The sequence below is a fragment of the Agelaius phoeniceus genome, chromosome 2 (assembly GCF_051311805.1).
Source record: "Agelaius phoeniceus isolate bAgePho1 chromosome 2, bAgePho1.hap1, whole genome shotgun sequence".
In the NCBI taxonomy this organism is placed as follows: domain Eukaryota; kingdom Metazoa; phylum Chordata; class Aves; order Passeriformes; family Icteridae; genus Agelaius; species Agelaius phoeniceus.
Genome location: NC_135266.1, coordinates 101,497,312 through 101,524,456, shown reverse-complemented (window position 1 = coordinate 101,524,456; position 27,145 = coordinate 101,497,312). Strand labels below are relative to the sequence as shown.

At 40.7% G+C, this 27,145-nt stretch overlaps 2 protein-coding genes across 22 annotated transcripts in view; one reads left to right on the top strand and one right to left on the bottom strand.

Annotated features, from left to right (window-relative positions):
* The first annotated feature begins 50 nt into the window (after nt 1–50).
* TFG (trafficking from ER to golgi regulator) lies at nt 51–23,103 on the top strand. 5 transcript variants are annotated; one of them, XM_054654764.2, is made up of 9 exons: nt 51–207; nt 2,602–2,704; nt 4,322–4,530; nt 10,797–10,880; nt 11,743–11,889; nt 13,336–13,503; nt 15,754–15,894; nt 19,835–19,924; nt 22,323–23,103. In XM_054654764.2, exons 3-9 carry the CDS (start codon nt 4,347–4,349, stop codon nt 22,679–22,681), a joined length of 1,173 nt encoding a protein of 390 aa, XP_054510739.1. In that variant the 5' UTR covers nt 51–207; nt 2,602–2,704; nt 4,322–4,346; the 3' UTR covers nt 22,682–23,103. The 5 variants fall into 5 exon arrangements, with proteins under 5 accessions (XP_054510739.1, XP_054510737.1, XP_054510741.1 ...); XM_054654762.2 differs by having other exon boundaries at nt 22,320–23,103; XM_054654766.2 differs by lacking the exon at nt 13,336–13,503 and having other exon boundaries at nt 22,320–23,103.
* Nucleotides 23,104–23,967: 864 nt separating this feature from the next.
* ABI3BP (ABI family member 3 binding protein) overlaps nt 23,968–27,145 on the bottom strand; it is a 136,957-nt gene continuing 133,779 nt past the window's right edge. For all 17 annotated transcript variants that reach the window (XM_077174416.1, XM_077174422.1, XM_077174428.1 and 14 more), the window contains one exon: nt 23,968–25,308. In XM_077174416.1, coding sequence (XP_077030531.1) covers nt 25,193–25,308 — 116 coding nt within the window. In that variant the 3' untranslated portion in view covers nt 23,968–25,192. The remainder of the gene's footprint in view (nt 25,309–27,145) is intronic.

Here is a 27,145-nt window from a genome sequence, read left to right as displayed (position 1 = left end):
GGTGGCACAGTGGGCAAGGAGGACCCGCCCTGTCGGCCGGCAGGGGGCGGGGCCCCGAGCGGCGCAGCGCGCACGCGCGCGGCTCGCGCAGGCCCGGCCTTACTCCGGCCCCTTCTCTCTGCCCTGCCACGTACGGGCGGTGGCGGCGGCGGCCGTTCGCGGGGCTAGACGGGGGGGCTGCACCGGCGGGACGGCGGAGAAGCCAGAGTAAGAGAGCCGGGGCTGCTCCTGGGAGCAGCCGCGTGTGGAAGCGGCAGGGAGGAAGGGGAGGGGGGCAGCTTTGGGTTTGGGGTGAGCCGACCGCCCCCTCCTCCCGACCCCATCGTTCGCCGGTGCCAGGGGCGGCGCGGCCCCTGGCGGAGGGGCGGGGAGACCCCTCGCGTCCCCCCGGCCGCGGCTGAGGGAGGCGGAGAGCGGCCGCGGCCTCCTGGGCCCGCGGAGCGGGAGATCCCGGGATCCCTGCCCCTGCACGGCCCGCTGTTTCCTGGGTCACCCAGCCGCAAGAGCTGTGGGCTCCTCACTGCCCGGCAGGGATTGGCTGTGATTTCTGGTCCCCTTTGGGCCGGGCCTGCCGAATGGGAACTGGAGAAAACCGAAAAGAGCTCTTCTCTGTTCCGCTCCCTCGCGTCACCCCCCCGCCTGCCTGGGGAAAACTCATGGTTCTCTCTCGGGTGGCTTTTGGGAGGCACTCCTGCTTGCTCGTGTTTCTGTCGGCGTCACTCTAATCCTGAACCCCGTTTTGACAGAAAAAATTAAAGCAGGAATGTCTGTCCCTCCCTCGCCTGGGCAAGGCTGTTTTTCTCTGCTGCTGCGCAGAAAAGGTAGTGAAATGCAACGTGGTCATGAGATGCTGGTTTTAGAGGGGACCCTGAAGTGACTGGCCTAGATTGGGCAATCCCTGTCCACATGCACCACCTAGATTAGTGCATGATGTGAATGGAAAGTGAGCCAGGAGGGGAGGAAAAGTCTGTACCTGCAAAATGCAAGTGGTACACCAGGAAGGTTAGAAAGATGTCAGTGTAATTCTTATGGAAAGCAGCCTGTAGTCTGAAAGATGGAGACGTAAATGGTTGGTTGCTTCCTCCCCGCCCCAGGAAAGTAGACTCTGATTTTGTTAAAAAGCTCATTAGTGTGCGTTCTGGATGTGTTCTCTGTAAAACTCTCTCAGTGGAGTCATCCATTCAGCTGTGTCACAGTGAGGGAAAAAGCTTTAGTGCTATGTAAGTCAGCAATCTGAGTATTTCAGATGGTTTTCTGTAACAGTTGCAAGCAATTCCAGTGTTTAGAATCTGTGTCTTTAAATGTGGACACCTTCAAGCAGAATGGAGAACAGCTAGACCCAAAAAAGTGCATTTATTATCCTGTTACCTTTTCGTAGTCAGTGATGGACAGCAGGTTTCTGTGAGTAATGTGGGTAAATAAGGCATTACAGTAGCTCCTTTCCTTGCACAAAGAAATGAACGGTACATTCAATCTGTTGAAAGGCCACAGGAGTTCAGCTGTGTCCACCGAAATGTGTGTATGTTTAGGACTTAGAGACGAGGTTCAGTTCTTACTGTTAACAGTTCCTGAGTAGCAAATATTGTAATGCTGGAGAAGCAAAACCAGTGCCCAGATCTAACGCTTAAACAAGGTGAGGGAGTAGCTAAATGAACTCTTTGGTTCAAGCACTCTTAGATGCATTATCTAAATAAATAGAAATAAATATTATAAATATATATATAAATATTATGTATATATAATAGTAATATATAAAAATATATAAATATTATGTATTTATCCAGTGCAGTAAACTTACCTGGAGCTGTAGCAGGTCTGGGGTGAAAGGGGTGCTATCTTCATGCCTTATTTCATAAAATGTGAGTGAGGCATCAGAAAAGTAGTCTCTTCCTGTTCCCCTGCTTCGTGTGTCACAGCAATCTCTCACTGTCGGGAGCAGGCACAACCCTTTTTAAAGGGGAGCATTTCCTACCCAGGATGAGGGGAGCAGCTGCCAGCCTTTGAGAACCAGAGTGGCTTTGTGTCTCTTCTGGGGTTTGCTTGTTCTCTCCCTTCATCCTGTATGTTCCACTTTACTTCCAGAGGAGTTTAAAGAGGTGAGCTGGGAAGCCCAGGTTTATGTGAATAAAGGGGAACCTACTTTTTTTCTCTGGTTAGCAGTGAATCATCTAAAAATCAGATTATGGATTGTTGAAATTGGCTGTGCATGTGAAAGAGAGGAGTCGCCAGGAGGGTACACCCATGGGGTCAGAAGGGAGGAGCCAGGGATGTTCCCTATTGGACTGTTCGGTATGCTAAATCATCTCTTGATCTTAGTCCTGGAAAGGAATACATTACTGTTAGGAATTCCTACATGCCATTAGAAAATTTAAAAAAATATAAAAATCTTTTATTACAAAATTAGAAGTCTTGTTTGAGATCTCTTTTAGGTGAATGCAAATTCTACAATACTCAAAAGTGTAAATCTGATTGTTACATTATGGATAAAGCAAGGGTTTTTTATATTTGGTATATTAACTAAGAGGTTCTAAAGTGAAAGATTGATGTGAATTGTGTCATTCCAGGGAAGTGTGACTGTAAATATGTTATTTTCTGATGCAGCTTCCTGTTCCCTGCATTGATAGTGCATGGCGGCTTATCCTAACTCTGCCCTGAAGTGAGGTGGGAAAACTGTCCAGTAATCCAGCATCACTAAACAGACAAGGTAATAATAAATGTATATTTTTGGAAAGGAGATTGAAGGAAACCTGTGGGTCGATACTGTTTTATTTTTTAATGCTTAAATTAAAAAAAAATCCCAACAACCAACCAACTTTTGCAAAACCCTATGCTTTTAAATGTAATTTAGAGTTAATTAGGTTGGGTTGATGTGCCTGCAGTCAAGACTCCTCTGTTGCAAAAGCTGAATAATGCATTAGTGAGCATTAACAGTACTATAAACCTCTCAGTTTGATCACAGTGCCTCAGCAGCAAGGTGGCTTTGTTAATTGCTGGTCCCTTTTCCCTGCAGTTAGGCTGTATCCACCTACCTCTTGTTACTTGTGATGAGAAGAGTTTTGATCAATAATTGCTTGTATCTTTTTGGGCTAAACAAAGGACTTTGCCTGAAATCTTTGCTTTGTATTAAGTTAATTACCAGCGCCCCCAGAAATTTAATTGCAGTCTAAAGATGACATTATGCTCCATCTTTTTAATGCAAAATATTGTCACTGAAACATAGAGGTGCATCAAGGAATGTATTAAAGGCTTTAGCTGAGTGTCTTGTTTCTGGTAGGAGAGAATTTTCAGTGCAGTACTTCAAAAATAGACTGACTATAGCAAAATTCATTTTTCTCATGAGGCACTGTGTTATAACATCCTTTAAGGTAAAAGAAAAATAGTTGCATGTCTCTGAGAGTTCTTCTTGTGCAAGAGAGTGAACAATATACTTGCCTGCATCTGGCTTCCGAAATCTTGACTTGGATATGGGCTGCCTGTGTTTTAAGATGTCCAGTAATTGTATGTCAAATGTTAAGATAACTGCTTCTTTAGTTACCCCTCATTCCAGATCTATTGTTTTGGCCCTGTCCAAAACAGTGAAAACAGGAGGGGACATTTGACTAACTACCTGGATCTCTTTTTGTGTTTTTTTCCCCTCTTATTCCTTTTTTTGAGTAACTTCACTGTAGTTTCAGATTTTTAAATGTAAAGCCTTTGTGTTTTTAAATGAGAGATGCTTAATACAAAGTGGTAATGTTTAAATTTTCTTAACTAAAATGTTAAAGATATAATAGAAGTATATGCTGTGTGCTGCTAGGACACAAGATGGATACTCAGTTGGAGCAGTTGGTCACCTCTTAAAACACTGAGAGTAACAGACTGTTGTGACCATGTGTTGAGCCCAATGAGTAGCTAATGTGTGGTCTATTGAGCTGCTTTTAAAAGTCTAAAATCTTGGTTAAAATATCCCAATCAAAGTTTTCAAAAATTAAAAAATTGGGTATCTTCCTTTCTGGAGAGGAACCTTCAGTGAGTTCTGATCATCCGTGTGATAAAACCAATGTTTAGCTCTGCACTTCTTTGTTTAGAAAATCATGCATGATTCAGCTTGATCCCCTTAGTAAAGCTACCTTAGAGCCTGAAATCTTTGACATATTTGCTCTGGCAGTCTTTTCTTAAATGAAAAAAAAAAAAAAAGCCATTTGTTCTTTTTTATAAGGGAGGGGCATGTAAAAGTAATCGAATTAGATGATAATGTAAAGCTTCAGAACTGTCATCAGGTAGATTAAAATAACTAACACTTCAGTTTTCTGAAATGTTCTTAATGTTTTGCTGCTAATAGGTCTGCTGGTGATAAGGAATCCACCATGAATGGGCAGCTGGACTTAAGTGGGAAGCTGATCATCAAAGCTCAGCTTGGGGAAGATATTAGGAGAATCCCTATTCATAATGAAGATATCACCTATGATGAATTGGTGCTAATGATGCAAAGAGTTTTTAGAGGAAAACTTCTGAGCAATGATGAAGTCACAATAAAATATAAAGATGAAGGTAAGGTTTAATTACTACTGTTGAGGTTTAATTGGCTGTTGTTGCTCTGATATGGTTTATCAATGGATAGAAACTTTGACATTCACCTTTTAGAATTGTCCAATGTCACGGGCAAATGCAAGTGATTTCTTGTGAAATCTTTTTGATCAGATAATAGAAGCTGTATTTCATTATCTCCTGTTATGGTCTCTTAACAGCATTTCTTCTGTTTCTTTCCTGAGATATTTCCTCAATTTTTCTCTCTGAAAGTGCACTTTTTGCTGTTGCAAGAAGTTGATTACAGGTTCTCTGTTCATTCATTTTATCATTTTCTTTTGAGTTTTCAGTGGTTTTGAAAGTGTAAAGAGAATTAACATGTATGACCTAACACAAGTTCTTATAAGACCAAAAACTTGATCTAGGTGGTAGTAATTCTTGATTGTTTTTCTCCATCAGTAAAGATTAGAAAAATAATTTTAATTTGAAATAATGCATTAAAAGTTATCTTTCCTCTCGGGGACCATTTGAATCTGTTGCACATTAGTTGTTCCAAAGAAAATATTGATCATTAGTGTTAAAACAAACATAACCTTAAGGACTTCCACAGAATGAGGAGTGAATGAGCCTTTGAGATGCATAGAAACAAAAAATTATGATTGGAGGGCTTTTCCTCTTTGAATGTCAATGGGACATGAATAAGTTACTTAATTTAGGACAACATAAAATGAAACTTGGAATGAAGTGATAAAATCCAAAGTCTCTTAAAGACTGATGATTATGCTGTTGCACAGTAAAAAGTGCCATGTTACTGAAGCATTCAGATTCATTTCTCTTTATAGCCCTAGGAAACTTTAGTGCTGCTTGTGCTGCCTATAATGTCAGCTTTTGTTCATATATCTAAGCAATAAAATTTCACGCCTGAGACCTTTTTTTTTGAGGTTCATTAAATTTTTGAGATGCTACTTATCAAAATTGTAAGTAGTGTATGCCTTGGGTTTTGATCTTTAGTTAGAAGGAGCCCAGTGGATTTGTGGTTGTTTTGTTTTCCTCTTACCACATTTTTTTCATTCTGAAATGAGAAAGGTGAAAGGAGATGGGATGCTTTTACATCAGATTAAATCAAGTTAGTTACTTTGGTTTTTTTTGCATTCTTACCCATGCTTTAAAATATGGTCATTTGGGGGTTTTGGTGTATAGTACTCTGTTTTATTCAAAATAACATAATGATGTATGATGGAGACAGTAATTACAGTTTCATTCTTTGGTTGTCTTTCACAGTCTAGACACTTCCTGCTTTCACTTTTACTTCTCTTTGTCTCAGAATTGTATTTGGTTTGCAGGCCAGGTTTTGGGGAGGTAGTGGGGAGGCCAAAGCCAGGCAGCTCCAGGACAGGCATGCCACTGGCCAAGGCTAAATCAGTCAGACATAGTGGTAATGCCTCTGTGGTCACATACTTAAAAGGGAGAAAAAAAGTTATGGCACAGATGTAGTTTTGGCCAGAGAAGAGAGGAGCAAGAATACATGAGAGGAATAGCTCTGCAGACAAAAAGGTCAGTGGAGAAGGAGGAGGCAGGAAGTGCTCCAGGATGCAGTCACATTGGAGAAGTTTGTGGAGGACTCTCCCACGGGAGGGACCCCAGGCTGCAGCAGAGGAAGGACTCCTCTGCCTGAGCAGTGGCAGAAACCATAACCTTCGTTCCCTGTGCCTCTGCACCACTAGGGAGGAAGAGATAGAGCTGAAAAGGAAGGAGGGGTTGAAAGGTGAATTATCCTGCTTTGATTTTGACTGGTAACAAATTCAGTTATTCTCCCCAAGTTGAGTCTGTTTTGCCCATGAGGGTAATTGATTTGTGATCTCTTCCTGTTCTTATCTCATACCTTGTCCTTTGTTCTCTGTCCTGGCCACTTGTGGAGGGGAGTGGTGGAGTGGCTTTGGTGGGTAGCTGTCATCCAGCCAGGGTAACCCACCACACAGAATGTACTACTATTCCACTGTGATTTCAGTGTGTGTTATGCTAGCTGATCATCACTGCTGTAAACTGTGTGGTAGCTGATCATCACTACTCTAAACAAATAAATGTTCTTGCTATCAGAGTTGTGAGCGACCAAGGAAAAGGTTAACAAGGCTTCAGTTTGCTTGTTATATGAGAGCTGTTACATCCTTAACTTCATTTCAGCTAAGCTAAGATTCTTCTTTAAATCTATTTCCGTCGTTAGATGCATTGGATAATGTATATAATAGATATAATATATACATTTTAGCAATTTATGTTTTGTTATTTATCCCTGCAGATCTGCAGGAATGCTTGTCTGGATCTCTTATGAGGAGATACCTTAAACTGGTCTAATGATGTCCACCACTTCCATTACCTCCATCTGTGTCTTCTCTGAATTCATATGCACAGTCTTTCAGTGTCCAAAGGACGTTTCACCTACCCCTGCATATTCCTACATTATATTTAGGTTATGTGGCGCTTTTATTAATTACCAGAGAAAAGAAGCCTCAGGTTGAATGCTGCTTTGTGAAGTCAAGTTTTATATTCAAGCTTTTGAACTCCTGAGCTAAGGAAATTGCTCTGCTAGATGTGAAACAATTTTCATGTGCTATTTAAAGTTCTTGAACACACATAACCCAATGTCAGCTAAAAAACCTCAACCACAAACAAACTAATGAGGACTGTCAGCAGTGAATTTGTATGAATCAAAGAGTAAAATTGCATCTTAAACAAACCCTGTAACTGAGTTACACATGCTAAAAGGCCCTATGGAGCCAGGAACTAAAATAACAGGAACTTTACATTTTTTAAAGTTATGCTTGAATTTAAAACAGGGTGTAATGTGAGATTGGCCTTTTTGCTCTTGCTCTTCATTACCTTGTAATAGAAGATTGTTTACTCATGCTGCATGTATTCAAGCTGCTGTGCTAGTCAGTAATCTCTCAGCCTTTGGTAAATTTACTAGAGTGAAGGAAAACTACATTTTGATGTAGTGTGGTTTTTTGATTGTGTAGGGTTTTGTGGTTTGTTTTTGTTTTTTCAAAAATGGACTAAATGAGAAATTAAAGGGTGGATAAGTCTAATAGATAATGAAGCTTAGTAGATGAGGAAACAGCTGGCAGGGCGAAGGAATGAGTCAGATTTCTAATATGATGAATACTTCATGGTGATGCAGCATTAATGCTGAAATACCATGCAGCCCAGTGGTTAGTTTAAGGGAGTCATTATAGAAAGAAAAAAGTTAGAATTGGCATAGCAGAGAATGTGTTACATGGGAAATTGTAGAGAGAGAAAGCAGTGTCCCTTGTAAAAATGAAAAAGATAAATCTCTAAAACAAGATTAGAAAGGAAAATAAAGGAAAGTATGTTTTATTTTTCAACAGAAAATAATTAACATGGTGTAATTTTATCAGTGTCATGGTAACAGGAATTAAGCTTCCTGAAGATGAAGAGTTTTTTTGCTATATCTAATATACTTGAATTGTCAGACACTTCTATGGCTTGACATATACCTTATGAATCCTAGCTTATGCTCTACTTGGATAATAATTTGATGGCTGTCAATAAGAATCATAGAACTGACTTTATGCATCTAATAAGATTTTGTACTTGGTACTTGTCAGCCTTTTTTTTTCTGCTAACAATTTAAAATAGAAAATTTGTTCATTATTCTTAATGTCTTCAACCTAAAGGTTAAAATAGGTGAGGGAGAATGAGGATGGAATGATCCCAGTTCTTTTGGGTGACATTAATCCATGTAAGCCATGTGCTTTTTCTTTTCACTGTGAAGAATAGACTGCAAAGAACATGCATCTTGGTTCAGGCAGTGAATCTGACTGTTGACTGGTATGACAGAAGAGCATCAAAGGATGGTTTACCAATGTTGTGAATTGCTGAGAGAAGAAATTATAATTTATTCTGTTACCATGATGATAAGGAATAGAAGGGCTTTGTGTTAAGGCACTGGTGGATTTTGATATCAGCATTTAGGAAAGGCTTTTGAAAAGCTGGAGAAAGTGTTGAGTTGGAGGGAGCACACACCTCATCACACCCCTCTTTACTGCCAAAGTAAAAAAAAGATCTGTTTAACTTTGGTAGTCTGATTGTCCAAGTCCTGTTATGGATCATAATGGCAAACAGGGACACTGAGCCTCCTCTTCCTGGCATTGGTGAGATGGCACCCAGGGAGGCTTCATGTCTGTGCTCACTTTTAATGTGTGTACTCCAGGACAAAAAGAACTTGGGAAAGCTGCAGAGGGGTCTAGCAGGGTGTGGTGAGAACAGGGAGGGGCTTTGTGCAGGTGGGAGCATTGGAGCGAGCTGGGCTTATTCACTGTGCTGCAGAGGGGGCTGAGGGCAGAACCAGTGGAAGGGGAGTTGCAATGTGAGCATTGAATGCAGTGTGACCATTGAATGTGAGCAATTTGCAGTAGCACCAGGCGGCAGCAGCCAGAAATTGCAGTTTGAGAGGCTGAGCATGAGTTTTGCCAGGAGGGCAGTGTGTCACTGGAACAGGCTGCCTGGTGGGGTTTGGAGCCCTTGCTTCTGGAGACTTTCCAGTCTCTACTCAGAGAGAGAATCCCTGACTGATACTGCTATCAACAGATGTCTTTTGAGATTGTGAAAGTGAAAACAGGACATAAAAAAAACTTGGGAGGCAACACTATTTCTTTCAGGAAAACTTGAAAATTATTTTATATGCCATCACTTTATTAGTGTTTGTAACTTCATTTTGTTAGAAAGCACCTTCTTTGAAGACTGACAGGCACTATGAGGTGTTACTAATAGTAGTTAAGAAAGCCTTCCTTTGCAGAGGTGTTACTTGTAGTCAGGGATGACAAAATTAGAATATGTAGTTCTTCAAATTCTGAACTGTTTCTACTTGATATCATGTGTTTTATTACTATTCATACTGAAGCATTATCTTCTTTGAAAATTTTAAGCGTAGCTTAGATACAGTTTGCCCTTGTCACCAATGTGTAAGGAATTTATATACACTCAGAATTTTTTGGCAGTAATCTGTAATGAAAAACGTGTTCCTGTGTCTGTCCACAGAGCCCCCTTGCTACAGTGTTTTGTGGAGGAGTCTGGGCAGCCTGGAGTTGGCTTTGTTCCAAGCTGTGTGGCATTTATCTAAAGACTGTTGCTTTTCAAGGTGAAACTTCACTCGGTGGTGTTTCACCTCAGTTATGAAACTGATCAGGCAGGAAGTGTTCCTGCTATCCCTTGTGCCAGTACACATATTCCTGATAATGTGCTCTCACTCTTTCCTTTGCGCTGCTTAGCTTGGGTTCATTCAAGCTATGAATAACCTGTTGAACATGTTAAACACCAGAAAATCTGTCCTGCCAAAGACAATAGTCTTGTTTTAGTTGTGATTTTGTTGAGTAAGCAAAGATAGCTTTCCTTGACTCAAAAATTGTGAGAGACCAGACTTAATGAGAATTTGGTATCTCTTTTGAGGATTAATATGATTACAGGTGATCAGTGCTTTGTGCATAGCCCTTTGTATCTTAAGAATAAATGATCCCATTCAGTTCTAATATAGTTCCTGGGACAGATGCCAATGTGCAAATTCATTAGGATCCTCTGACATGTGACATAGAAGAAATCCATACCTAAGAGTAGTGACTTTGTGTAAAATTCCTGTTTGAGAGAAGTTTTCTTCTCACTATTTGGGCATCTTCATGTCTTCGTATTTATTTGTGAGTTAAAGCTGAGAGAGATCTTTACTATTCACTTCTACTTATGAACTTTGTTTTTCAGCAAGGGAATGATAAGTCTTGCAACTCATGTTCTGAATATATACCTGAGGAAGTGTTCTAGACATTTGAAATTTTATTTTGTTTTTTAAAAATTGAATTGGGTTTGGCTTGTGCCATTTATCTGACTCTTTTCTGTTCGTGAACAGCATGGTTCTAGAGGCACTTGGTGTAGGCATTTCACGTATAACTGGTAGCATCATTCTTCCTGGTGTTGGACTTGATGAACTCTTAGCTCTAATATTTCATCCTGTATGTAAACATAAAAGAATGATGAACTATATGGAACATCGAAGGGCTAATGTCAGAAGATTCCCTTTTGGAGCCATTCATGTTTCTGTCTTACCTTCTGGGCACAATTTCTCTGCACACTGATTCTTGCACTAAAATAATAAACATTTTTTTCTAGTGAATTCACAATCAAATAGGAAGGTTATTTTTGAGTAATGAAGGAACACTTCTGTCATGATATGAAGCTCAGTAGTCATAGGCTGTGATTTTAATGTAACTTTTTCTTCTTCTTTTCAGATGGAGATCTTATAACAATTTTTGATAGCTCAGATCTCTCCTTTGCAATTCAGTGCAGTAGGATACTTAAGCTGACATTGTTTGGTAAGTATAGAATACTATGTTTTTCTATTTCTTTTAAATAATATTTATTAAAATTCGGGCAGTGAACATCACTGAGAGGTACAAAATACTTTGTCACCTCAGAAGGTGAAGAAAATGCAATCAGTAAGTTGGTACTGCTGAGTTAATACGTAATACCTGCTTTCTCTTGATGTTTTTCATGAGACTTCCAAACTTAATGGAAATGGAAACTACTGCTTTTTTACACTTGCTCAAAGTGTAAAAAGCATTAAAGTATTTGGCATGTGTGCATATACATGTGATCAGTGGTTCTTTCTTCCTTAGTGCCCTTTTCCATGTTCTCTTCCACTCTAGCATTTGTGGGGTTTTCTTCACAGGTGCATGAGAATTTGAAGCTGACATCACACAGTGGTACACTGCTCCAAACTAGTGCTTGGAGTTGAATAGATGTTAACGTTTATCCTTTGGCCTTTGTGCAAAAGTTCTTTATTTTCAAACTACCACAGATAACTTAGCACGTAGTTCCAAGCCTTTAACTTGGACACTGACCTTATTTATGAATTGCAGCAGTGTTGTGTGGACTGTGTTAATTCTGAAGGGACACTTTCCAGAACCACTGCATCATTCAGGGTATATTCAGGGAAATGAGTAAACAATGCAGAGACTTACTGTGGACTTTGATACTTTTTAGCTTTTCCTGAACTGAGATTATATTAAAGGAACAGTAAGCTCTAGAATGAGTTCAGTCTGTGTGGACTAAACTTTGTCACTTTAAACTTGGCAAAGGACGATGATGCTACAAGCAAGTAAAAGTTGGAATTTTTTGGTCATCTTAAACTGGATGTTACTACAGTCTTAAGTTTATCTAATTGCTGTTTTGCAGTGAATGGCCAGCCAAGACCCCTAGAATCCAACCAGGTGAAGTACCTGCGCCGAGAGCTGATAGAACTTCGCAATAAAGTCAATCGATTACTGGACTGTTTAGAACCGCCAGCGGAACCAGGGCTTTCCACCAACCTGCCTGAGAGTGGTAGGCAGCCTGGCAAAGAGCTGTTTGCTTTGATTTGCAGAGTGGTGTGCTGTTTACAAAGCGAAATATGGACCATTTTTAATTGTTGCTTGATGGCCCAGAACCTAATTTTTAATGCTTTAGTTATTTCAGAGACAGAATTTTTGTTCATGTATCTGGAGTAAAGCCCTGAACTAACTTAGGAATGAAACTGCAGAATCCGAGGTTTTGTTGCAATGTACAAAAACACTGTAACTAACACCTGTGAACTCCAGCAATGTCTTTTGAGGGCTTTTAGCCAAATTAATAGTTTGTTGTTGCTGAAGAGTTCTTGCTCGCAGTTGAGTAGTCCCTCTGCTTACTTTGGGCTAGCTCTGGTGCTTATCTTGTGTTGCTAAGTAAGTTTGATTCACTAAAACAGTAAGAAGTGAATTCAGCAAAAATTGTATTCACTTTTTTTGCCAGGTTAGGAAATTGAATCCACACATTTTGCGCTCAGACCAGCATCAGAGCTGTCTCAGGGTAAGCAGCACGAGGGTGCAGGTAGGGGTGGGAAAGGATTTTTGGGGGAGGGCAAAATGGGAAAGAAAGTCTTATTCTCACAGTTTTGAGGTATTGATCCCCTAGTTTAGGGCAATTGTACTGCAAATACTGTATCTCTGTGTGCCTAACTACAGAGTTTAGGGAAGCTGGACACAGAAAATAATGACACAAAGCCATGAAGTACAGTGCTCTGAGTAAAGAGGTGAACTGAGAACATCAGCCTGCCTTTTAGGAAATGTTGCTTTTGTATTTGCACTTTGAAATTTTATGCTTTTGTTGCTCAAAAAAATCCCAGCCCTGTTCCTACAATTCATGCAATTTGTAATTTCAGTGGAATACCATGGATTCTGGTTACAAACTTCTTGGAAGGAGGTTAGAGTGATGATCTTAGAGTGTAAACAAACTAGCCAGTATGTATCTATCTGTAGTTGTTTGCTTTTAACAGAAAATGTATAACTCTTAGGTAAGGCATTTCTGAGCAGTTCAGCTACGTGTATAGTTGCAAAGAGCTCAACTTCACCTGTCAGCTTAGGAATGATTAGTGGAGAAAGGTGGAATACAAACCAGAAACTGCAGATGATAAAACACCATAAGTTGGAACTATGATGTATGTTTTCCTAATTTTGGATTCTTTGTGGCCAGTTCACTTGTTTGAAGCAGGAGCTTTGTGCCTATCATATATGATATTGATAGTCCACAGTGTTAGTGTATCTTTAAGTAACTGTGAAAGAAACCCAAGCTTTGTGATCCATCCCAGTTTGAGATCCATCAGTGATTATTCACTGCTGTCCTAAGGTGCACATTCCAACAGTTACATTTATAGAGCCCCCCAGCTGTGCGGTGTTGCGATTGCTGCAGTGCAGTGTGTGTGTGTGCTGGTGTTTCAGTTCTGGAGAGCTGGTAACCGGGCGTTTTGCTTTGTAGATGCTGTAGATGGTAGGGACGAAAAGCCTGCTGCTGCTGACGCTAATGTTAAGCCATCCACTCAAGTTATAGCAGCGAGCATGTCTGCATTCGATCCGCTAAAGAACCAGGATGAAATCAGCAAGAATGTCATGTCAGCCTTTGGCTTGACAGATGATCAGGTGTCAGGTAAGGACGTGGCTGGTGAAAAGGAAAGCTAAACCTGTTCATAATCAATTGCTCCAGTTTTGATTTGTCACAAAGCATTTGTATGTTGGATGTATTAAGCTGTCTTCTGTGTTCACTGTGTCTTCAGAATTTTAAAACTTGCTATGTTAAGGTGTTGTGTCTATGTGCTAACTTTTGTATACAAAATATTGAAATGCTGCTGTTGATTTTAGCATTGTGTTTTAGCTTAGACTACAAAATGGCTTCATTTTTAAAAATTTTAATTACTTAAAACTGTTGTGTGGACTAACTTAATTGGTATCTGTCAATGATAGTAGAACTCACTGCTCTCTGCTTTAAGGTTTGATCTTGCAGTTCATGTTCTTGGCTTGTGCTTCTGCTCTTTGGGTCATTCAGAATGTGTTGTATGATCCCACCTTTTCTCTGTCTCATTTTAGAAGTAAATAGAATCAACGTTTTTACTGTTAACAGAAAGGAATAACATACTTGTCTGAATTATATTTAGTTTTGAAGAGCTGAAGGACTGCTGGCCCTAGTAATAGAATGCTAAACATGGAAACTGACTATACTAAATAAATGCTGTCAACTTGAGACAGGGTAACTGAAGCTAGAAAAGCAGTGTAGAATGTGATAAGGAGTGTGATGCAGAACCTAGGGAAGTGATTTTGCACAGAACCTGTGCAGGCCTGGCAAGGTTTAGTGGTTCATTGAAACATGAGGATGGAACTGCCGTTAGCTAACAGGATTTGCTGTGTGCTCTCATCTCCAGAGCAAGTGAGTTTATATGATGTGTGAAGTAATGATACAGATGAGCAAACCAGTAGGAACTGGAGGTCATTCCTCCAGTATGCCTGCCATGGCAAAAGTGGGGAGGAAAAGTAATAGATCTGCACTGTGTGATTGTGACTGTGCAGTATCTAAAGTTGTACCCACAGACAGTGGTTGACTTCAATATGAAGTACAGGTCTGTGGACCAGGCCTATTGTGTGATCTCTTCCTCCTTGGCACATTTTGGATATTGTCACAGCATGGTTTTTTACAAACCAGGTGAAAACTTGCAGGGGGCTATCTGAACAAGTAAGCAATAGCAAGTGAAGCACAACTGGCAGAAAGTTTGAGTTATTTTTTGAATGAGTGGTTTTGATCAGTGATATTTCAATATTTGTGTCTGTATAATTCTTCTGAGAGGGAAATGACTTGACCATTCTTTGAATGTGCAAAGAACTCCACAGAGGACCATTTAAGCAGGGTATAAGAAATCCCATTTCTAAAGCTGTAATCCTGCAGTTATGTATATAAATGCGAATGAAGTAGTCGGCAGATTTAATTAACTTTCCCCTAATAAGGTTAACATGAAAACACAATCAGGGACTTGTTGGATGCATATTTATAATGTGTAAATATAACTATCTTAAAATTGCAGATGTATTGGCAGCAGTTCTAGTACTCGTGCTTTAATTTGAAAGTAGTATCTCTTAGCATTCATACAGCTGGAAAGATCCAGGTTTAAGCTTCCTTGTTTCTAGCAAAATATTTTGCATTAATTTGTAGTATATTATATTTGTTCACATGTGTGTTTTAGAACTTCTTACTAATGTAGAGAAAATTTGAATTCCCAGTTTCCATGCTGTCTTTGGGTATCAGCGGGAATATTTTCAGAATTAGCAGAGCAGACAATTGCTTTTAGACTAAAGCCTGCCATATCCTGTCTGGGAGTGTGATTTTAACACCTCTTTGGAGGTTTTCTGTTCACGTGCTATTTGACTAGCAGTAAACACTTTGTGGCCTGGTCCATGTGTTTCACAGCAAGATGCTAATCCATTTGGATAGCTCCATGCAACCTTTTGCCTTTCCTCCAGATAAGAAAAAATAGGTAAGTGCATGTTGTGTCCAAATGTGGCAGCTCCTCAGTGTGTGTGCGTGCAAGGTTAACACTTGAAGCTGTTGAAAAAATATGCTGTCATGAAGGGTTTTACCTCACAAATGAGTCAGGTTCCTCAGAAGAATGAAATCTGAGTGACCTAGAGATAGGTGGAACATTCTGCCCCCTCTGCCTGCCCCTCCCAATATTTTCAAATGAAAGTTTAGGTGTGTAAATATACACTTAGTTTTAGCTTGGGTATGACACACATGTAAATCTGAAGTGGAAAAAATGTTAAAAACATTGCAAGGGAGGGATCTTGTACTAAAATTTTTTAATTCCAACTTGGTGTTCATTTCACATACTGTATTTTGTTCTTGCTCCTCTAGGACCACCCAGTGCCCCTGCAGAGGAGCGATCAGGAACGCCGGACAGCATCGCTTCCTCCTCTTCTGCAGCCCATCCCCCTGGGGTCCAGGCACAGCAGCCACCCTACCCCAGCTCACAGCCACAGACAGGGCAGGTGGAAGGTAAGCAGGGTGCTTTTCTACTGTCCAGGATGTGAAGGATGTTGTCTGATTCTGCCTTGAATTAGCAGACCCAAAGTGGATAGCAAACTGCCAATCCGTGTGTGCCCCTCGGCAGAGCAACTTTTGTCCTTGCTGCCCGTGCTGGTCCCTACAGAAACAGCAGGTGGAGCAGTGGCTCTGTTTGAAGGGCGGGTGGTGTAGCACCAGAGAATTTTCATGGTACTGTTTTCTGCTTGCATCTGTGCTCTTGTCATACATACACTGTGTGTTGTGTCAAGCTTTCACTCAACTCACAGTTTGTGGACTTGTCTACTATGTATTAAAACTGTTGTTTACTCACCATTTCTATCTAACAGACTGGAGCTAGTATTTCATTGCTTCCTTTTTGTGTATGGCTCTGTGCTAGTCAAGTTAAACCCTATAACAATCTTAAATACATGGTCGTTCCTTATAACTCCTGAGAGCTCAGCTAGCTCTCCTTTAAAGTTAAGGTCTTAACTGACATTCAGTTTTGTTTGCACTATGATATTAAAAAAAGTTATTTAACTTCTCAAAATTTATGTATTCTGAGGTTTCTTACATTTGGGCATCATTTCTTCTGGTGCTATTTTCTGAGTGCACTGAGCCTTCAGACCTTCACACTTCTGGATTAAACTGTCTGTGAAATAACCTGCTTTTTTACTTCTTCCTCCATATGAAGAATAATATAAAATTGTTTCTATGCTGGTGTAGGCACAAGTGAGAGCCCCCTGATGCTTGCTTTACTGATGCTTAGACAAATGTAATACAGTGATCACAGTATCCACAGTCACTTGGATTGCCTTGCCTGAAGGGAAAAAGTAACATTTTGATCAAGCACAGCATTTGAACAGCTGGTACTTATGTATAATACTTAAAGAGGTATGAATACTGCTGGTTGAAGTGGAGCTTATGAAACCCTTATTTTGCTGCTTTCAGCCTTTTCTTGCTCATTAGTCAAGTGTTATAGTAAGAGACATCTTTGTAGCTTAAAGATAGAGCAGTTTGGTGTTTATGTATAAAAGTTACTTTTGCAGAAAAGGGCTCCAGGTTCTTCTGTTGGCAGCCAAAAAACTTAATGTTCAAAAACCATATTCTCAGCTACTGAACTTGCATTTTATGAGTTTAATTTTTTACTTTAGTTTAATACAATAAGGTAAGAAGTTTTAAGTGTTGCTGTTAAACTGGAACTGAAACCAAGAAGTGAAGCACTTCAAAGCGCTAGCAGCACCAGCTTGGAATCCCATATGGCTGCTAACACCAGGGAAAGGGAAAAGTATTTGTTTCAGTAAAACTCATCTTACTTGGGGAGAAGATGTTATCTAGGCTTATGTATCAGAGTAGATGTAGTGATTTTTCTAAACTTGGGTCAAGGAAAGTATAGTTGCAGCAAGTACTAATTATAAAGGGTTTGATCTGTGCTTTATGTAGTTTTTATTATTGCTACTGCAATCTTTTAAGTATTGATTATATTTTCTTCACTCTGTGGTTCAGTCTTTGGGAAGAGATCAGAAGTAACTTTTGTCCTTGTTCATTAGAAATTAGAGATACATTGCTTATGCTGTGCATGGTATGTATGTGGTAAACAGCAGTCTCTCACCAAAGCTGGGTAATGTAAGTGCAATTACCAATTTTATTCCAAAATGTTCAAAGACTTTTCTTTGAAACATGGTGTAGTTTTCTATACTTCACTGAGGTTTGATACCACCTCAGTCCAGTGGCAATTTGGGGGCTTGTGCTGTCCCCACAGAGCCATAGTCCAGGCAGAACTTTGGATAGGTTTTGATTGTTAGGTTTTCAACAGGATGGACTCACATAAATGGCACAGCTGGTGAACAGCAGGGCTTGTTAGGTTTTGAAACTAGTTTGAAATTATTAGTTCACTTCATAAAAACCCCAAAACTCCCCAAGCTCTGCTTCCCCCCACACTTTCCCAGTACTTTGAAGATTAAAGTAAACTGGTGATGGCAATCATGTGTCAGTCATTCTGGTGTATCAGGGTTTATTTATTAATGGATTTCTCTGCCAGTAAATGCTGTGATGATTATGATTTGGTATTCACACGCAACAACCTAATAACGAGTCACTTCACTTCTGTGTGCTGATACTACTGAAGGGCTGCCTCCCTTGAGAAGTTTTCAGCATTCACTAATTTGAATTTAATTAATCCAGCAAAGATGTTCTAGTACAGTGCTGTGTCTTGTGGCCTCTGCTTTTCTATCACTAAATTCAGTCCTAAGCACACACAAGAAACAATTATATACAGATGTGGATGCTTTTTTAGTCTTTGCTGAAATACATGTGAAATATCAGTCCCATAAGCACTTCATGATCTTCTAGGGAAAAGAATGTTGTGTGAATATATGTAAATGGTCTGTATTCTGAATCAGACTAAAAGTCTTTTTCAGTGCACGGGAACAATGGTAAATGCTGGCAGACCTTTCACTGCAGTAAGCACTGCTAAGTACAAAACCAGACATCAGTGCTGTAGCTCATCTAGTTTTCAGAATAAAAACCCAGAGAAAGAAAAGACTCTGTGTCTGAGGACCCAGAGTATCCCTGCCTGTATTCATGGCTGTAAATTAAGAATGTTTTCTTAAATGGCACTGGAGCACCTCTCTGTTCCTCACTAACACCTCAGCCCTGGAGAAGACAGCAAACCTTCTCAGAAACCTTTGGTAAAACTCCATGCTGATTCTTTACTATCCCTTTACCTGGGATTTCCAGCAGGTGCCAGTGTGGTCTCTCGGTTAGCTTGTGGGGAGCTATCCCAGGATAGGCAGCCTGCTGGTTATTCTCCCAGAACTTCCCTATGTCAAATGAGCTTCATAAACAGAACTTTCTGAGTTTCTAGTTCTTAATTATTAAGCTAACTGCCTTAAATTCTCTTCAAGCCTTGTGTTTTGCACTCTCATCATCCCACAACAATTGCACACCAAATAATATTTTAAGTGACTGCATCAGTATAATAGTGTGAATATAAAATACTGTTACTTTCAGCTGCAAGTAATACAGATAAAAGAAGAAATTAGGAGTTACTTTAAATCACTGTGGACAGGGGTCTGTCTGGGAGAACTTGGAGCAGAGTCAGTCGAGTTGCTTTTGTCTCTGCGCAGCTCTGAACATAGAGTTTACAGTCTATTTATACAGTCTGCTGATCTTTGCAGAATGAATAATAGTACAGTAACACTTCATAATAGTAAAGTTTCCATGTCTGCTTCAGTTCAGCTAAGCTTTAGTTTTGGCAGATAATTGATTTTGTTCTTTGACTGTGACTTTCTAGATTGAAAAACAGCAGAAGCATAAAGCCTCAACAGGACCCATAGGTTGTGTAAACAAATATTCTGCCTCTCTGGCCAAGAAATTGAAAACAGTGAATGTAGGAAAAATAAGCACTGAATTGGACTACCAAGCTTAAGAATATATGGTTTTATTTTTGCTTCTGGTGTATACTGCTGGGTCTCTTAAGCAAACTTGGCAATGCTAAGAGATGGATGTCTTATCTGGAAAATGTGGTCAGCATAAATAATGTACCACTTGCTTACAGTACTTGGTTGCAGAAATGGTCTTAAAAAGCTAATCTAAACAGACAATCTGAGGACATGTTTAACTTTTGAAGTACTTTAATTTACAGTGTAAGTTCTGGAGCAGTTATGAAGATGTTTAAAGATTCCTGGTCTGTTACCCACCAGAGTAGTGCTAACTAAGGTGGCAGATTCTGGCAGCCTCTGAAAATGTGCCATAGTAAGCGTCACATAACTCTTTAGATAAACTTCATTTAGTCAGAACAGCATGTTTCAGAAACTAAAATCTGTACTTTGATGTCACTGAGTTTGTTTCTGTGATGTTGAACTGTCAGGGTATCGTTCACTGTAATGCACCAGGGTACTGGGCTTCAACGAAATGCGTTTTTAATCCCTAGGTCAGATGTATCAGCAGTACCAGCAGCCTGGTTACCCTGCTCAGCAGCCGCAGGCTCAGCCCCAGCAGCAGTACGGCGTGCAGTACCCAGGTAAGCAGCTCTGCAGCAGCAGCTCCTGCAGTGCCCGACCCTGTCAGGCTTCACTCAAGGTGCTGAGCTGCCCAGGTGCCGGTGTTCCTTATGGGAACTGGCACAATTCAGAAATTGCCAGGAAGAGAGTAGCTGTTTAAATTGTTAATATGCAGTCAAAGTTCACTCCTGCTTGATTGTGACCAAAGGCAGACCTCGTTACAAATCAGCAGAATGCCTTGTTAGAAAGAAAGGCAAAATGAATCACCTAAAGGGTGAGCAGCCTTCAGGATTATATTCTGCAGTTATGGGATTCTAGCAAGTAAGTGACTAAACATCCCAATTTAGCTTCCTTAAATATCAAAGATGTCTAAAGATGGCCCCTATTTCTTGCATCTAGAATGATCTCCACGTCCAAAATTTACTGGTGCAAACACTGTAGTTGTCATTCAGTAAATCCTTGGCTAATAGACATACTATAAATCCCAGAGAAACTTTCAAGTGATAATTTTTCTTTTTTAGTTTTTGGTTTTGCTGATACCTTAAGTAAAGGTGCCAATAGACTTTCAGCAGAAGAATATTTTAGTGCACTAGAGGTGTATGTGCAATGAAATATGAAAAGCTGCTTTGGTGTATACCCAAAATAAACTTGACCTCAGAACTTTCAGTTCCTTTAGGAGCAGCTGGCATCTAGAAATGCATAGTATATGCTAGGAATGATAATCTAGATGAGTTTTAGGGATGAACTTGTTAGAGTAGATTCTGTAACAAATTGCATTTTGTTTAACAATTTTAGAAAATGATACCAAGCATTTATCATTCCTTGTTTTAAAAAATCCTCCTTAAACTAAACAAAGGACTCCCATTAAGTGACTCAGAGCCAGTGTGACCTTTTCTTGGTGTACAGTGGGAATGCATCACTTTTTATATAGATGAGAAGATTTGCAGAGCTCACAAAAAGAAATTCCATGCTTAGCTTGGATAAGAACCCTAGAATACTTGGACTGAAGGTTTGTGCCTCAGACGTTGTTCCTGTGCACTGTGTGAGAGCTCGTTGGTTTGAGTGTCTAAATGGAATCTTGTTCTCTGCAGATTTCTCCCCACCACATTGGTAATTAGAATACAGAGACAGATGTACTGAGGTATAATTTCAGAAGTAGCAAGCCTGTTGGAAGTAGAAGGGTCTGTCTGACACTCTAGGCTTAAAAACTGAGTGGGGAAACAAAAGAATTCCAATCTGCTTTCTAGACGTATTCTACCATTGTCTAATCCACTATTTTACTGATGTTCCTGTGAAAGCTGTAGTGCAATGTGAGTTTTGCTTTCCAACATCATTGTCAAGTATGAATGAACTGCCCCCAGAAACCTCCTGGGCACCTCTGTTTGTCATAACTAAGTTCACAATTAATCTTCAGAAACAGAGTTTGCTTTGAGGACTTCTTGACAGCAGCCTTTGGAGATGTTGAGTCATAGGATCTTTTTGTTTGTGTTGCTTTAGTTCTCATGAGTATTGTCTCCTTTCAAACCCATGTCTCCCCAAGAGCAGGATACCTTCCCACTCTTGTAGATCTACTAGGCAACAGTGGCTATTTATACATGGGTGTAAAAATGGACCCTTCAGAGGTTTGTCTCATGAGTAAATTTTGATCCCAGTTTCAAGGTGAGTTTACTGCAGTGCATTCTTACCCTTACTCTTTCCATTTAGGGCTGTGCACTTTTAATAATTTGTGTGTCTGGTGTTTAATGCTGACAGGATTCCAGTCACTGGAGAGGTTTCATTGCAAGTAGCTGCAGGTGTGTTGGATAAAAGTAGCTATTTCTTCATGAAAGGACTTTGTTCCATTTTAAAATTTCTGAGAAGAGAAATTCCCTTTGGAAGCTAGTGTTATACAGAAAAATCAAATTTGGGACCATGTGTAAATGGAAGTTTTGTGCTAAAGTGTTCTGTTCTACATAACCTTTTCATATTTAACACTAAGGAACCGAAAACACCTATGATTTCACCAATTATTTTTTTAATATAAAACCCTGAGAGTATTGTCAAGACAGTTTAATTTGGAGGTTTGGGAAAAGGATTAAATTTTGCCTCATTTGCCAGTGAAGACTTTATTTTTTATGTGTGATATTAAGGAAAAGACTACTTGCCTTTTTTTCAATTTATTTCTTGTCAGTCCCAGGGAAACTGTTTTATAGTAACTGTTGTCAGTGTGCTGTGCTGCCACGGTGTGCACCAAAACCCCGGCCGTGTGCTTATGTGAAAGGCAGGAAAACTCGCAGTTCACGCTTGGTTTGCCTTTTCTGTGCTTCCTGCATCGTTTTGCGTTTGTCGCTGTGACCATTAGGAACAAAAAGTCTTTCTGCAGGCACCCGGGGCTCCTTAGTGCTTCTCACCCCACCTTGCTCTCTGCCTTTCCAGCAGGCTACAGCCAGCAGCAGCCCCCGTCGCAGCAAGCCCAGCAGTTCCCGGCCTACAGCCAGGCGGCTGCCCCGGCCCCGGCCGCCGCCTTCCCGGGGCAGGCGCAGCAGCTGCCGGCGCAGCAGCCGCCGCAGTACCCGGCGGGCAGCTTCCCCCCGCAGCCCTACACCACGCAGGCCTCGCAGCCCGCCGCCTACAGCGGCTCCCAGCCGGCCCCGGGCACCTTCCAGCCGCGGCCCGGCTTCACCCCCCCGCCCGGCAGCACCATGACTCCCCCGCCCAGCGGGCCCAACCCCTACGCCCGCAGCCGTCCCCCTTTTGGGCCGCAGGGTTACACCCAGCCCGGGCCCGGCTACCGCTAAGGACGTGCCCTGAAGACAGCGACTGACACGTGCGATTCCATCCCGACAGACTCCAGAATTTTTAATTGAGATTCCAAAACTGTAATGAGGCAAAACTATAGCTGTTAATTAAATTCTGCTGGGGGGAGGGAAATTACCAAATCTTTCCTGCTTTAAATTGTATTCGCTTCCTAGTTTAATTTGGGGCTGGGTGGTTTTTGGAAAACACTACTTAAATGTCTGTAAAGTGATTGACATTCTAGCTTGCCTTATCTGAAGGATATGAAGATACTAGTTGGAAGTTTAGCCCACTTATCAGGCTTGTTTGTACTAATACCATGATGTACTAAATTAGATTCATTCTGGAGGTCAAACTAGATATGATGTATTATAAATTGTAATGTTCACATGGAAAAACTAATAAAAACCCTGAATCTATGAAATGCCTGATCTTGATTTTAGAAGTAATACTGAACAAGACGACTGTGCTAAAACCAGTGTGCATGCTGGGTGCAAAGACTTTGTGGTGAAGAGCAGCGGTGCTGGTGTCTGTAGGAGGAGAGGCAGATTTCTGGGTGTGTAAATGGAGAGGTGCTGGGACTGCAGATGGCTTTCACAGAGGTTTCACAACAGGGGGTGGTTTTGTGCTGTCTGCTGTCATTAATTGTCAAGTGACTCTTTTTACCAAATGGCTAGAAACCAGTCCATAAAATCTTAAAGCCTCTTATCAATTTTGCTTTAACAAGGTGTGGGAGAGAATTTTTATTACTTGAAAATTTAGTCCAAATGGGTAACTTTTGAAAAGAGCTCTTAAAAAAACCCCAACTTTCCGCAGGTTCTTTGCCACCCAGAAGAACTTGGGAGTGCAATCCTAGTGACTCAATTTTGAGCCAAGAAAAAGCAGATCAAGGGCTGTAAGGAAGTCAGTAGACCACATTACAGCAGAGAGCAAAACATTTTCCCAGTTAATATTTTCCATTTTGCAGATTCTAGGAATATGTAAAACTAAGCGGAGAATAAAAAAATGAGCTGGAGTAAGCTGCTTGAGCTCTCCCGAAGACAAATTAGGAAGTTGAGTGAAAATATTCCTACCTTCAGCAGTCCTATCCTTAAACAGTGCTGTGCCCACAGCTACTCAGTAAGCTGTGGCTGTACCTCTTCCCATTTCTGCTCTTGGACCTAACAGACGCCATGTTCATTAGGTCATTTAACAGGGGCTTGGTTCCAGCAAGCAGTTTGTTCTGAGTAACAGCATTTACCAGAGAAACTAAGCTTTGTTTTCATGTAAAACACTTGAAAAAAACCACTTGATTAAAAAATATTTTATTAGGCGTACAGTGTACCTGCAATGTACTTTATAAGGTATTTTCTATAAATGACTACTATATAGATCTGGTAGTTCCTGTTCATATTTCTTCAATACATTAGTAAGGTAATGAATAACACCTTAAAAAAAAACCTACATCTCTTTATTTAGTTCATAAATGTTCAAGCAGTACAACAAGTAGCTTTGGGAGAGGTTTTAATCAAAATAACTGTAAAGCAGTTTTAAAGTTCAGTTATCAGTATTTCCCCTTTGTCCCCAATGAAAACTGTTTTAAACCAGAATTTTTCTTTTAAAATAAAATAAACCTGATCATGCTGTAATAACTAGTTTATTTTTCCTCTTTCATTTGTCTTTCCAAGTCCCCTTGCACGGTACATACGTTTGGCTTTTGAACCAATAAATGTCATACTCTGAAAACGACATTTTCCTGAAAAACCCCAGCTGTGGAGGCCAGCTTTGTTTTTTCATTCCATGTACATATGTACCTGTCCACTTCAATTAAGAACACTAACCCTCCCTGCCAGCCACTGCCAGGCTCTGACTCCAAAGTGACAGGCTGAACATGGTTTTGACTGGGGCTGAAACATTTGAAAACAAACTTGGAAGAAAACTCCACTGAACTTTATCATTTAAAGCTGCACATACAGCAACCTACCTCAGCATTATGGCAGGAGCATAAACTGTTTGAACGTGTAAGGAGAAAGTGCTTCAAGTTTACTGGCTGCAGGATATTAAAAATTATAGGATCTTTTCTATAATTTATGACTGGGAGATGTTACAGATGGATTAAGATGGGTTACTTATGGCACTTGCATTACAGGACCAGTGAATATTTAAAACTAACGCACATTGCATTCCATAATCAACTCTGGCATATCTGTGCCTTAAACATTTATTACAACACTGTGATAAATAATATACACACTGTATCTTTTAAAATACCATATAAACCATACCTCAAGAATAGGGAGCCAGCTTCCCTATGCATTATCCTACAACATGTCCCTAGCCTGTGTTTCTTTTTTAAATTCTAAAAACAAATTTGTAACACTGGATAACTACAGTAAGCGGCCTACACTATTACACAATTAACGCAGTATTGGCATTAGACTGGTACAAGCCTCGCGCGTTGGCCAACCCTGTAAGCGTTGCCTTCCTGCAGCCTGCGCTGGGCAGCGGGGCCTTGGCACCCTCTTCGTGTGGCATCACCACTTGCCAGGTATCGATGTGCCACACTCGTACCAGCGCACGTAGTTAATCTGGGTCTCCCCGCCTATCTTCCCAAATTTGACAGGCTCCTGACGAACTGCCCTGAAAAACCCTGGAACAGAGAAGAGAATTTTGTTGGCACGAAGCTCTCAGGACAGTACCGTGCTTTGGTTCCCTGAGAAGTCTGTAACCAACAATTCAGTGTGTGGCTGAAATAGTCACCAAGCCTTTAACCCACCTGCCACAAGCAGAGCTGTTTGCTGCCCCTACATCCACTAGCACTCTGCAATTTGCCCACCCAACTCAAAGCAAAAGTACTTGGGATGGCAGCACAGAGGTGAAGCGTGCCTCCCTGGAGATCCCTGCTGTGGGTGGGGGTGGCTGGGGCCAGCCTGTACTCCCTCCGTCCCCCCTCTGGATGTTCTGGGCTCTTGGAACAGGAGGCAGCTCTTCATTGCAAAGTGACAGTGACAAATAGTCCCCACTGTGCAGCCTTGACACTGCAGTGAGCCTCAATAAAACCCGGCCACTGGGGAAAGTTCACAGCATCGCCCCATCCAAATCATCCTCCTGCTTTCACTCTGGTGCTTTTGACAACACATTTGCTTCCCATTCAAACAATTAACATTAGGTAAAGAATTAAAGTGAGGAACTGGGGTTCCATCTAACCTGACCATAAGGAATCTATGTGTGGCTGGAGCCACACACACACAAAAAATACTGAGATGGCATCAGCCATGATTCTCTCACAGCACTTTGGGTCAAATATACACACTGTGTCTTTTAAAACACCATATAAACCATACCTCAAGAATAGGGAGCCAGCTTTCCTATACATTATCCTATAACATGTCCCTAGCCTGTGGTTTTTTTCATGCTGATTCTCACAGCACTTCAGGTCAAATATGTGAAGTTATTTCAGAAATCAATCTGCTGCAGGTAGAACAATTGGTCTATTGGTTTGTTCAGTTCATTTGCTAGAAATACAAGCTACTGAAAAGGTGAAGTCTTTGGTTTTCTTCTTTTGTTGTTTATTTTGGCCTAAAAATGATCATAGTTCATGAATTCACTCAAATCCAGTTGCTGAAATCAAATTGGTTATAAGTGTATTTTAAACTGAGGTAGCAAGCTTGTTAGGTAAAAGGTTTTTCAAATATTCAAATATTTTTTAAAATGTGAATCTGGTACAACTGAGAAGTCTGCTGTCCTGGCAATGCAAATTGGATTCTGACCATCTCTTACGCAAAATATCATTTTGGATGGGCAGCACTGACTGGGAAGGGAAAAGCAAAAACCTCTTTAGAAGAAACACACAAAACACATAAACAAACACCCTTCAGACCATTCAATAACTTTGTTTTTGGAAAAACTTGTGAAAGACTTGGGAACTTCATCTCCCACACCTACCTTGACGCATATCTGGACTCGTGGGGTGTTTTGTAAGGAAGGTTTGGTCAACACGTTGATATTGTACTGAAAGCTGTTTTGCTGTTTTCCTCAGTGAATGACACGCTCAGCACGCGTGCACGTACCAGCACAGCCTAAGTTCTTACCCCACAAGGAACAGAACACCTCACCGTGGCACTGCTGCCAGCAGCAAGGCAGGACTTCAGCTGACAGAAGTACAAATTTCTTATACCTCAGCAATGGATACAAAATAGCCAGGCAGGTCACGGCTGTGTTTAGCACATCCAGTGCCATGGCCACTTAGACCAGACTGGAATTTTGGGCACCCTTTTGCAATCAGCACACACAGAATTACTGCAGCATGAATTATATTTTCCGGCCATAAATTTTCAGTTTCTCATTAGTACCAAACAAGGTATTTAATGCCCAACTGATTATGTACTGTGCTTTAAATCAACCTTGCTAGTTTGAACACACCACTTAATGCCTCTGCAAACTCAAATTTGTGGTTGGGTTTAAATAAGTAATACCAACTGTGAATA

Excerpts from the sequence above, each read along its gene's own strand:
- TFG (XM_054654762.2), top strand. The coding sequence starts at position 4,347 with ATGAATGGGCAGCTGGACTTAAGTGGGAAGCTGATCATCAAAGCTCAG. Across the intron at positions 11,890-13,335 it reads CACCAACCTGCCTGAGAGTG|ATGCTGTAGATGGTAGGGAC; the intron begins GTAGGCAGCCTG and ends TTTGCTTTGTAG. Across the intron at positions 13,504-15,753 it reads GACAGATGATCAGGTGTCAG|GACCACCCAGTGCCCCTGCA; the intron begins GTAAGGACGTGG and ends TTGCTCCTCTAG.